Source organism: Semicossyphus pulcher, unplaced genomic scaffold (genome assembly GCF_022749685.1).
Source record: "Semicossyphus pulcher isolate SPU_LCO1_2020_fin unplaced genomic scaffold, fSemPul1.0.p SCAF_9, whole genome shotgun sequence".
Taxonomy (NCBI): domain Eukaryota; kingdom Metazoa; phylum Chordata; class Actinopteri; order Labriformes; family Labridae; genus Semicossyphus; species Semicossyphus pulcher.
In genome coordinates, this window is record NW_027211770.1 from 20,155,127 (window position 1) to 20,166,634 (window position 11,508).

The 11,508-nt window shown below is 42.0% G+C and overlaps 1 protein-coding gene across 1 annotated transcript; it reads right to left on the reverse strand.

The window, feature by feature from the left end:
• Window positions 1-1,519: 1,519 nt before the first annotated feature.
• On the reverse strand, window positions 1,520-4,877 carry LOC138584391 (neuronal pentraxin-1). The gene is made up of 6 exons (XM_069656611.1): window positions 4,179-4,877; window positions 3,030-3,186; window positions 2,601-2,948; window positions 2,223-2,476; window positions 1,938-2,117; window positions 1,520-1,729 (listed from the first exon to the last, which is right to left on the reverse strand). Exons 1-6 carry the CDS (start codon window positions 4,875-4,877, stop codon window positions 1,520-1,522), a joined length of 1,848 nt encoding a protein of 615 aa, XP_069512712.1.
• Between the last annotated feature and the right edge of the window lie 6,631 nt (window positions 4,878-11,508).

Below are 11,508 nucleotides of genomic sequence, written 5' to 3' on the forward strand. Positions count from 1 at the left end.
ACAGCACCTGCATAACACGAGCATGTAAGTATTGTCAATGTAAGCATATTAATAGATACATGTACTTTACTGATCACTGCATTCACTGCAGTACTACTGAACCTGGCGAACAGGTGTGTTCAGACAGAAAGCAACGTGAACTTCCGCCTCGCGTTGGCGGGAAATTTGTCACTGGAACGTTTTGAAGTTAGCTGTTAGCAAGCTAGCAAAGGATACAGTAACCATGTTTGGAGGAGCAGCCGTGTGTTTGTGCCCCTGTCTGAAGGTAAAACTCACCAAGATACTTCACAAGCCTATATTGTATTACTTCTGTTGTTCTCTGTGTTATTTAATGTGGTTGAATTGAATTGAATACTGAATGAGTTTAAGACAAGTTCATGAAGTTTGTTGGATTTGAAACGTTGTGATAGTGTAATCAATTGAACTGTAAATATTTCTATACATACAGTTTTATACAGGCTATGTGTCTAAAACTAGTTGTTTTAGTATGCTAAGTGTTATGAAGATGGTTAAATATGGAAGCTGTGCAACTGCCTCAGTAGTTGGTTTGGTTGATCACAGTGAGTCATGAAAGCTCTTGTTTGAACATTTTTGGATCTTTCACCACAAAAATTAAAACAATGACAGCTGAGTTTGACAGTTTTATTAAAACTGTTATAACATTAAAAAAAAAATCATACATAACGTCAAATATCTATCCCTCCTTAAATCCTTGTTTTATATACAGTGCAATAACAAATATACAGTCAAGGCCAGATCATTTCAGAAATTAAAAAGCCACAGTGCAATGCTTTGATTCCACAAAATAGTAAGATTTTATAAAGAAAAAGGTGATAAAACAGATGCATTGCAGAATAAAAACTTTTAAAAAAAACCACACACTTAAAATACACTTTAACTATAAGTTTAAAGCAGCACTGCTGGATTGCATTATCACACCAAAGAGTCCATATAGTGATTGCAAAACCAGCAGAGGCTGTAAAAAACACTGAATTCCCTTTGACAGACAAAATCTCTTCTATGACACAAAGATTATTAAAATGACAAAGTATAACATAAATTAATTCTACATTTTCTTTGGTAAGTTAGCTGTATTTCTCTTGGAAACCCTTTTTAAAAAAGAGCATCCAGATTATAAACTGATTAATCAGCACGTTTCTAAAACTAAACATATTGTTTGTCACACAACAGAACCAATATAAGGTCTGCCCATTTTATCACAGACCCAACAGTATTAAGTGTTTTTAACATAATGACAATGTGTCACATAGAGCACCTGTCTGTTTAAAGTGAAGTCCCCACACAGAATCTGTAAACACAGATTAGATTTATTGTGATTTTTCTTTTATAAGAAAAGGTCACTGAAGAAGTTCAAAGGAAGGCATACATTCCAAGTGATCGTCCTAAAAAATGACTGACAGCAAGGGAGTTTTGTTTTATTCTTGCACCCTTGATAGATGACAAATGTTCTCAGTCAGTTCCAGGATATCTCCGAGTTCTTCAATGGCGTCACGGCCTTTCAGTGACAGGGGTCAAATGGGTATTTGGATACGCCTCCATGAAGCTCCAGCTCTGCCTCAGACCAAGCAATGACGTCTCCCCGGAGGTGGCTGCCACAGGACGCCAGGCTGTAGATGTCGCTGGGGGTTAGGACATGTGACCACATTTGTAGGTCCGACATCTCGCCCACAAACGACTGCGTGGCATCAAAACGGCCTCCCAGAGTGTCCTGAAGAAGAGAGGAAAAAGAAACAGTTTTAATCATGTTTGTACAAAGAAACCCATTTTAGAAAACCCCAAAAACATTGTATAAAATGCTTCTCAAACAAGACTTTAATTTGACCAATATGTTAAAGAATAAAGCAAGTTTTACTGCATTAAGAGGCAAAAATAAAATAAGTTTGTGCATCTACAGAGATTTAATCTTTTTTCTTTACCTGCTCCTGTCCCAGGATGAAGACACCTCCAGGTTTGATGGGGTGCCATGGAGAGAGATTCATCCCGGACCCCCTCTGCACGCCGTCCTGGTAAACCTCCCACTGACCATCCCTCGTTGACCAGGTCACACACACGTGGTGCCACTTCCCGTCGCCCAGAGACACGGGGAGCGTCACAGCCTGCACGTCAAACAGGGAAATATGGTGAGCAAGAATATACCGCAGATGTCCCCTGTGAGATCAGATTACCAGTGTTACTGTAGGGTTTCTATTTGTCTCCTTTACCTTGTCGTCGATCAGCAGCTCCATGGGGTTGTTCCCCCACTCAATCAGCACCAGTTCGTTGGCCTGTCCTGGTGCAGAGTAAGAGAAGGGCGTCCCCAGGCTGGGCCCTACGCCCGCCTTGATCCAAAGACACAAAGTCAGAGCGAAGATCTCCTGCATGAGCGTCTTCTTCACGCGCCCGTACATGTAGTTGGTCCTCATGGGGAAGCTGATCTGGAAGGCATCAGGACTCTTCATTTTCGTCCTGCCTGAACCTGTTTTAATAAAAAACAATATTGCAGCTTAACAAGAGGATTTCACCTATAATTACACATATGCAAAGGGGTTAGATAAAACTCATCGGCTGCTATTTATGTATGTAGTAAAGTATCTGTGTACCTGCGAGGTGCAGCTGGTGGAGCATCGTTTCCAGCTTGTTTGAGTGGAAACCAGTGCGTGGGCCCGACGTTCTGTATGCTGTGTGTGACAGGTAGCTGTGACTGTCAGCTTCATTACTGTGGTGCTCATCACCATCATCCATATCATCATCATCATGGTGGCTATCGTCATGGTCGTCGTGGTCATGATGGTCACCGTCTGTGTCATGATGATTGTCATTGTGGCTGTCGTCGTGGTGGTCGGTGTGGTCCTGACTTTCATAGTGACCACCATCGTTGTGGTCGTCCTTGTGGTCATGTGAGCGTCCGTCTTCATGGTGGTGATCATCGTCATCTCCATGGTGGTGATATCCGTGGTCCTCGTGGTCTTCGTGGTGTCCGTGGTCTCCGTGGTCTCCGTGGTCTCTGTGGTCTCCGTGGTCTCCGTGGTCTCCGTGGTCTTTGTGGTCGCCGTCGTCGTCACTGTGATGGCTGTCCGGGCTGCTGAGGGCGGAGCTGCTGTGGTGAAGCTGCTGCTCCAGAGCGCTGATCTTCCTCTGCAGCAGCTCCCTCAGAGAGCTAGAATAGGTGATGGATGTGTTCCTCTTCTGTTGACACAGGAGAAAAACACACAGGTGAAGTCATGATGACACAGAGTACTTCCTGCCACTTAATCCACGGCCTTCTATTGACCACTGAGAGGAGCTTTAACACAAAGTGGCCCAAAGGAATCATGGGAGCTTTAGCTGATCAACAAGCCTCAGGGAGCCCTTGTGTGTTTAACACTTCTTTGCCTGCTCTTTAGATGCTCTAATAATCTTTCTGTGTTAAACGCAATAATCAGGTATGCTGTCGGTCTGTATGTCTTCCTGTGTGTGCCTCTGCTTCTCTTCCTCTCAGGTAATCCAGGCTTTGCCCTGGTGCGTGCCCTGATTACCAGTCTGTCAAGGGAGATCACAATAATTACTGCTGATGTCAGACCCGCGCAGCAGCCCCCGACCCACATCTGACATCTGTCTGTGACCACAACCCAATGAGGACAGACAACAGATAAATGTTCCAACATGGAGTATATAAAAACAGGACATCCAATTTTCCACACAGACTTGCGTGTCCAGTCAATCCACTGTAACCTTTTAAAGTGACGTCCACCTCTGAGCCTGTGGCTGCTCTCAGGTGTCCACTGAGAGACATCCAAGGGACTATCTCGCTAATGTATTTTAAAGCTTTGTGCGATTAGGTGAACCATTGTTGTCTCAAGTGGACGTACCGCTTTGGGATTTGTTAATTCAGCAAACACGCTGATGACAGCAGCATTAATGTGTCGAAACAAGGAAAGGCCATGTATGGGCATGTCGCACATCCTCCCTCTCCTCAGCTGTGTGGCATTTACTTTTAACTCACTTTGTCATTTTTCCTCTCCTCTTCTTCTCCTCAATTTCAATCAAAATAATAGAGCAGGTTAACACATATTTTTTGTAGTCATATTTACTGAGATTAAACTCAATCCCCCAAAGAGCAAACACAACTTCCTTTTAGCTCTTTCTATAGTAATCTTATTTACAGATAGTTGTAAAAGTTTCCTCCTCCTGCGTCTCACCTGCAGGTTGTCCAGCCTCTCCTTCAGCGCCTGCAGCATCCTCTCCATGTGCTCCGGTGATGATGTGATGTCCCCCGGTGCCACATGTTTATCCTTCCCCTGGCTGCTCCCGCTGCTGTGCCCTCCATCAGATCGTTGCCCCCCCACAGAGGGGTAGTGCGGTGAGTCCGGTATGAGGTTGCTGTTTCCATGGTGACCCTGCTGGTTGCTATAGTGCCCGTTGTCTGTGTATGTGTGATGGCCGGCCACCCCTGCGTGATGGGAGTGCGAGGCTGTTCCGTGGTGCTCGTCGTGCGGCGTCCCGCCCCGCGTGAGGCCCTCGCACAGGGCGAGCTTGGCCGTCAGCTCCCTGATGGTCTCCCTCTGGTCCAGGATGGTCTCTTTCTGCTGAACAAGGCTCTCCCTGAGGTGGAGGATGGTGGCTTTGGCCTCCTCGCTCGCCCCCCACCAGCCAGCAGGAGGTGTACTTTGATGGCCGGGTCCGCTGGGCCCTGCCGCCCCTACGCTCGGACCCACCGCAGGGGAACAGGCAGGGTCCGCGTCCACGGGAATGGGGGTGCAAACAAAGCGTGGGTGGGCTCCAAAGTCATAGTCAGACCCTGAAGTGGCTGACGCAGGGCGGAGGAGGAGGGGAAGGAAAGAAAAACAAATAGGAAGAAGGAACAGGCGTAGATCCCGAGCGCTCCTCATGATCTTCATCCTCAGTTCAGCCTGTAAGACTAAGGAGCTTGGCTTCACTTCAAACTGTGTGCCAGCTAACGTGAAGGTTGTGTTGACTTTTATGTTGTTGTAAAAGAGACATCAGGAAGCACGGAAGCAAAAATCTCTGTCCAGAAAGTATCCTTGTAATTTATGAGGAACAAATCAAAGCTCTGTCTTGATGTATCTTCTTCGGTGTAAGAGAGAATTGATTTTATTCTTGATGTCGCCTCCTCTCTCTCTCTCTCTTTTTCTGCACTGAGGAACAAACCTGCAAAACAAAACATCAGATGTCAGATGAATGTCAGCTGTAGTAGCATCCACAAAGAGGAGACACAACAGCATCATCATGTCTGCTAAAAGAAACTCCTACATGAAAAGTTTCAGTTTCCTTTCACAGATAGGACACAAAGAAACACTTTGAGAGCCGTACAACAAACACGAAGATCTTCAGGTCAATGCAGGATGCGACAGTCGACGAGCAACTTAAGGAGGCTTTTCTGGCCTCTGTAAGCTTTACTCTGTCTGACTTGTAAACTTTGCAAAGTATAGACATGTGCCACAACAACCAGAGCGTGTCCAGACGAGGATTAGTCCAAATCAGAGGTGTGACATCGTGACCGCACCAGCCGACCAGACTTTAATTAGTTCCTTTAGCGTGAGCTACTCTAATGATTTGGAAGCTCCAAAGACAGCGACAGTGTGGTAAATTTAGTAACCTCATCCGGTCTTTTATTGTGTTTTGTAAGTTCATTGGTTGTTTTTTTGTACTCATAAGTCTTTGACCTTAAGAATGATGGTAAAAAAGCAGTAAAGGCACCTTCATTTAACATCCGGTCCATGTGTTATATGTTTTATTCCCTGTGTCTATATCATAAAGGCTCTCTGACCTCTCTGAGCACCCAAACATGTCCTTCATTATACAGGGTCGGCATTTTGAAATGGCAAACACGTGAGGTGGCTGCTAAACCTCACTGACCACCTGTTGCTCGCTGTGACCAGCCTCCACAATGTGTGTGTGTGTGTGTTTCTGTGTATGGTTCGTACATGATTCACTGTGTTTTATCAATAATGGAACAGCGTAAAGAAATGCATAGAAATATAGACAAAGATGGCGTCTGTCTTCGTAGAAATCTCCTCAGAAGCCAAAGCAAAAACAGATTTGATAAACTGCAGAAACTGGAGAATACGTCCTTTTATTTTTATTAAGAATAGTCTTTGAAACTTTTCCTATAATTAGAAATTGAACTGATCCTTTAGACGAGAACATGTTCCGTCTCTGCAGCTCCAGTTGTGCTTTACGTGGCTTAGAGGAGAGACAGATGGTCGAGGCACCGAACCATGTCACACCCAATCTCCACAGTTTAGCCCTAAGTTTATTACCACCTACAGGTCCCTCAATTAACCTAATTGCAGGCAGTTTGTTGGCTACCTTAGCCAGAGATAAGTGGGCTTCTGTGTGTGTGTGTGTGAGTGTGTGTGCGTGTGGTAATCCGTGCTGAACACCGGGGCCGAGCGGCTTCCCTGCACCATATGTTCAAGGTGGATATTTAAGTAGTGCGATTAGTCCCCAATTAAAAACTGACAACTGCATTTAGACCTTTGATTAAAAAGGAGTCGACTCCTACTAAATAAAGGGCTCTTTATTTGTAAACAAAGACAAAGAAGGGATGGCGTTAAATCTATTATCATCCCGGTGCATTACGGGGTCACGTCAGCATCGTTTTCTTTGGTTTCTCAAGTTTACAGTCTTCTTCAGTTTAAATCACGTTAATGCTGCTTTATACGCTTGAACATTCGTCTTTCTCATGTCTAGTGTTTAATGATTCCTGACATCAAAATGTCTGTTTACTAACACCTGTGTGATGCTAAAATAAGAGACTGGTTAACTCATAATCCATCTAGATTCTCTTTTTTTATCTCTGCTTATTTTATAGCAATTATAATGTAAATGTTCTTTGATATATTAAGTGATAATTTAAACGATTTGGTACGTGTGAAAACGGACTCATCAGAACAAAATAATGCGTGATGGTACGATGTTTCCAACAAAAATATTTGTGTAACAACTTAAATTGAGTTGACAATTGTGAATAAAAAATGTTATCCCATCCACCCACATCTAACACTGTGTGATGACCAGCTAGGTCATGTCAGGTCAGTGAGAAAAACATCAGAATAACTAATAACGAAGTCTGCAGACGGCTTCTTAAACATCCATTTAACAAAATGTGTTGAACTGTTCACTGAAAAAACTGTTTCACCAACTTTAAAAAGTTACACATGTTTCTAACAGAAACTTTTTTTCCAATCAATTTCTCACAAATTGTTTTTAATCTTACATAAAGTAATTTTTAACTTTAATGTTGGTCGAAGAATGTTCTCTTTTCTTTGTAAATTTTTCAACCATTTTTGCTTCAGTCAAAAGAAAACACTGAATTTCACCTTGGAAAGTAAAAAACACAGTAATATACACCTGGCTCGAGTTCCTCCACTACTGAAACAGATCTATGCAACAATCTACCGTCCCCCTCACTGTGTCGTGTAGGAAAATGTTTTGTTAAACACACATTTCAGTCAAATGTGAGACAGCAATGCACTGATGATCTCTCAACTGTTTTGAGTTCCTGCAAAGTAACGTGCACATAACAAGAATAAACAAACACCATTAAAAGTAACAAGTTACTAACTTTCTTTTGCAAATGAATGCAGGTTGTGCTGTTTTGAATACATATAAAGTTGTTTCATGGCATATTTAAATAATAAACTAATTATCATTAGTAATAATAATCTCTTTTCCTGGACTGCTCATCACTGATACTGTGAAGAAAGGAGGTTTTTCTGCCTCTAAATGTAGAAACAGTGAAGGCAGGACCACTCTGGCCTCTGAACAGCATCTCACTGAAACAGTTGCACTTAAATGAAACAACATTAACACACAGTTAAAGTTAAAAGAAGTTAGGACGTATCGTTCTTACCTTGCTGTCTCTGAGTGCGGCTTGTGTGTCCACACTGTGAACTTGTAGTGAGTTAGTCTCCCTCACACACTGATGAGATTGAGAGAGATTTAGCTCAGCGTTTCTATCCCTCCTTCATTGTCTCTCCTTCGCTCGTCCCCTCCCTCCTTCAGCTTTGTTGTGGTTATCTCAGGAGACCACACCTCTTTTCCTGTCCCACTGTTTTTGACTTTTTTACATCTTAAATCACACCTCCATCATCTTTTTTTCTACTATGAAAACTTCACAATTTTATACATTTGTTGTTGATAAATAAATACTTGTCTATTTTAAAAGTTTGCATGATTTGTTCTCCTCTCTTCCATGACACGATCGCCGGCTCAGCTCCTCCGGTGCGACGTCACATGGCTCACCTAGATCTCTACATGCGAGTAATTGGTCTGATTAGTTTCCTGTCTCTTCCCGTTTGACTGGCAGCCAGAGTGGACAGATGGTTCCTTTAAGGTCAGGCAAAATCACAGCACACACAGACAATGAAGCGGGCATGTTGGTTACAGGATCAGACACGTATACTTACTCATTAACATTAGATAACAGGGTCAGACACACAGACATATGTCGGCCTCTGTCTCTGTTCATCGTCAGCTCTCTGGGTTTCTGAACAAAACCTCAGTAACGTCTAGTTTTATCTCCAGGTCTTACAGAATCAGAAGTGGTACCATCCAGGGCCTGGACTGGCTAGTGGATGATAACACTGGAGTAATATAGGTATTTTAATATCCTCTAGGTACATTTTCCCACATTGAATATTGAGGAACATATAAGGGTCAAACACTGAGGGGTCAAAGTTCAGGCCATAGCTCAGTGACTCGTACTCTGTCTGCCTCTTCGATCAAATTTAATTGCCAGAGCTGAGTCTTCCAGAAGTGTCTGAACACGATGTGACTGGATAAATTATTTTCTCTTAAAGGGCCAGTTCACTGATTTTTTAGCTTCAGTCCTTTCATGCTTTTATGGGGAGCTAATGCCATTATGGTAGAAAGAAATATATTCGCTCTGTGCCTTTGGAGGGCGCTATCCGCTTCTGCCCTGGAAAACCTCTGCCAGACTACATAAAACGTGTCATCTGGCGGAGGCCAGGGAGCTCGCTAAACTACACTTCCTCAAACTAGGACCCCCGCCTCAGATGTCATGTCTCGCTCAAAATCATCAGGTTTGAAATGTAGACTGCAGACCTGAAGATTTTTTAGACGATCCACCGGTATACTCTTGTCGTATTTCTGATTCTGTACCGCTCTGAGACATTGCCTGCAGCGAAAAAGGCAGTATTTCACTTCAGCGTCTCTCGCTGGGCCGTTCCTTTCAGAGGGAGGGGCGCAATGCATGCTGGGTGTTGTAGGAATGTAGAATGGGTGAAACCACAAGCTATTATTGCTTCTATAGATTACAGAGAACACCAGCTTTGACTGACAGAGACTTTTTCCAGGGGCGAATTGCTCCTTTAAGAATGTCTGGAAAAACTGGATACTTACTTTAATTATTATTATTGTATCATTTTTGCTTATGTTAAAAACTTCAATAAAAATGAGTCAGAAAAACCCTGCAAAAACATGATTAATATTTATATTCTTTGTATTATTCATCAATAAAGCTTTAAATTGTTGATTGATGTCACCCTGCATGTATTGCTGGACAGGTCCCTAGTCTGAAATGATTTAAATCTTCCTTTAACTTCATCTTATTTGTCATTCAGCTTTAATGAGGGAGGCTTAACACGGATATACGTCAACAGTGAAGTTACGAAAGAGTAAGACTTCCGGGGAAGCACACTTAAGTTATGTTCTGGGGTCATTTTCTAAAGCTGTATACTATCACTGAGGTGAGTGCTGGAGCAAACTCTCAGCCCTCTCTCTGCATTTCATTTGATTTGTTAAACATTTGGACACCGCCCAAAGAAAAATGTGGAGCAAAGACCAGCAGAGGATCTATATTCAGGTAAAGTCAAACACATTTTTCAGAGACACAAATCAGCTTCTAGTGAATTCTCTGTGTGACAACATGAAGGTAGATTGATCTATTGATTAGAGACGTTTGTGTTTAAGTTATGTTTATCCTTTACTAGGTCAGTGTGAGCCAATTTCTTCTGTCCGTCAATCTCCTTATCCGGAGTGAATTAGGCCCGGAGGAAGTGAAGCGTCACAAACAGATTTACGGATCAGGTCCAAGAACACAGGACCACAGACGCTCCGATTGTTCCCAGACGAGATGATTCAGAAGCGCTCAGAGATCAGCTCACTGGTCTGCCATGGCTGCCAAACTGGGTCCTGCTCTGATGATGGGAAGAGATGACGTCACGTCTGCTGAACGGAGAGATGATGGAGCCAGAGTGAGACAGCCGGCTTCTAATGGGTAAAGACACCTTTATCTGTTTTTTTGATGGATATGAATTGTTCTCATTGTGACTTGTAATACAAAATACTCTGCTAGTGCCAGAAGGTTTACAGTGGCCATGTGTTCCAGTGATGAGTTAAGGTCTGGGCAGGGTAAAGTATGGGAGGTGGTTTAAATGGGAGCTGTGCCAGGAGTTTTGTTTATTGGCTTTTCTATATTGAGGATGTGAAATTTATCACCATTATAATTACATGTGTTTATAAAGGTGTCTGTTTGTCATTATGAGTCACCTACCTGCCTGTTGTTGTCTTAAAGATACAGTTTTACTGTGGTACTGTGTAACTTGCGACACAGGCTTCAGCCTCACTCAGAGGAAGTACTGCAGCAAGTGATGTCACACTATCACCACCTGCTGGGAAAAACCTGCAACTGTAGCACCAGACAGCTAAAGTCAGACACATGAATTTACTGTAAGCAGTGGGGGAGGAGATCTTTTACTTAAGTATTTCAGTATATACAAGAAAATACATTTAAAGTACTCAACGTAAAAAAATTTGACTTTATTATATCATTACATTATTATTACTCCTGCATTAATTTTAAACAGGCGTTTACTATTAGAGTTGGTTTTATAGAACTTTAACTAATGACATGTTTGTGCACATCTGCTCTATTAGTAAATACTGTACAATCATTTGCTAACATGTTAGCATCTAGCTATCTGAGGGCTGTCAGCATGATATGGAGAGGGTCTGCCCTCTACTGGTCAAAGATGATGAATCTGGCTTTAACTTACATTTAAGCTAAAAAGCATCCGAGGGAAAATAAATTAGATACATAAAATAGAATACAAATATTGGATTATAATTAGTGATCTTCTAATATTAACTTTTTTTTATGTATAACTTTATTTATCTTCTAACACTTGAGCAGCAATTTAATGTTGTAGTAGCTGAACTAAACTACTTTCAAGTATTTCTACTGTTGGGTATTTTACTAACTTTTTTTTTTTTCATGCTTATTATTTGAATTAAACACAAGATACTTGTGCCCTCATGCTTATAATAATAATCTAAATCTTTACATATATATATTTCTTTGTGTCAAGAGAAGTTTGTGCTGAAGTTACAACCTCAAAAATCTTGCTTACAGTCATGGTACAAGTACATCAAACTCGTACTTGAGTAAATAAAGTTACTTTCCAACACTGTGTAATAAAACTTAGTGGAAGAAGTTTTTTGTCCATAAAAGGAATAAATACACATTGTAAAAATCCTCTGTTA

Excerpts from the sequence above, each read along its gene's own strand:
- LOC138584391 (XM_069656611.1), bottom strand. The coding sequence starts at position 4,877 with ATGAAGATCATGAGGAGCGCTCGGGATCTACGCCTGTTCCTTCTTCCT. Across the intron at positions 3,187-4,178 it reads AGAGGCTGGACAACCTGCAG|AAGAGGAACACATCCATCAC; the intron begins GTGAGACGCAGG and ends CTGTGTCAACAG. Across the intron at positions 2,477-2,600 it reads CCACCAGCTGCACCTCGCAG|GTTCAGGCAGGACGAAAATG; the intron begins GTACACAGATAC and ends TTATTAAAACAG.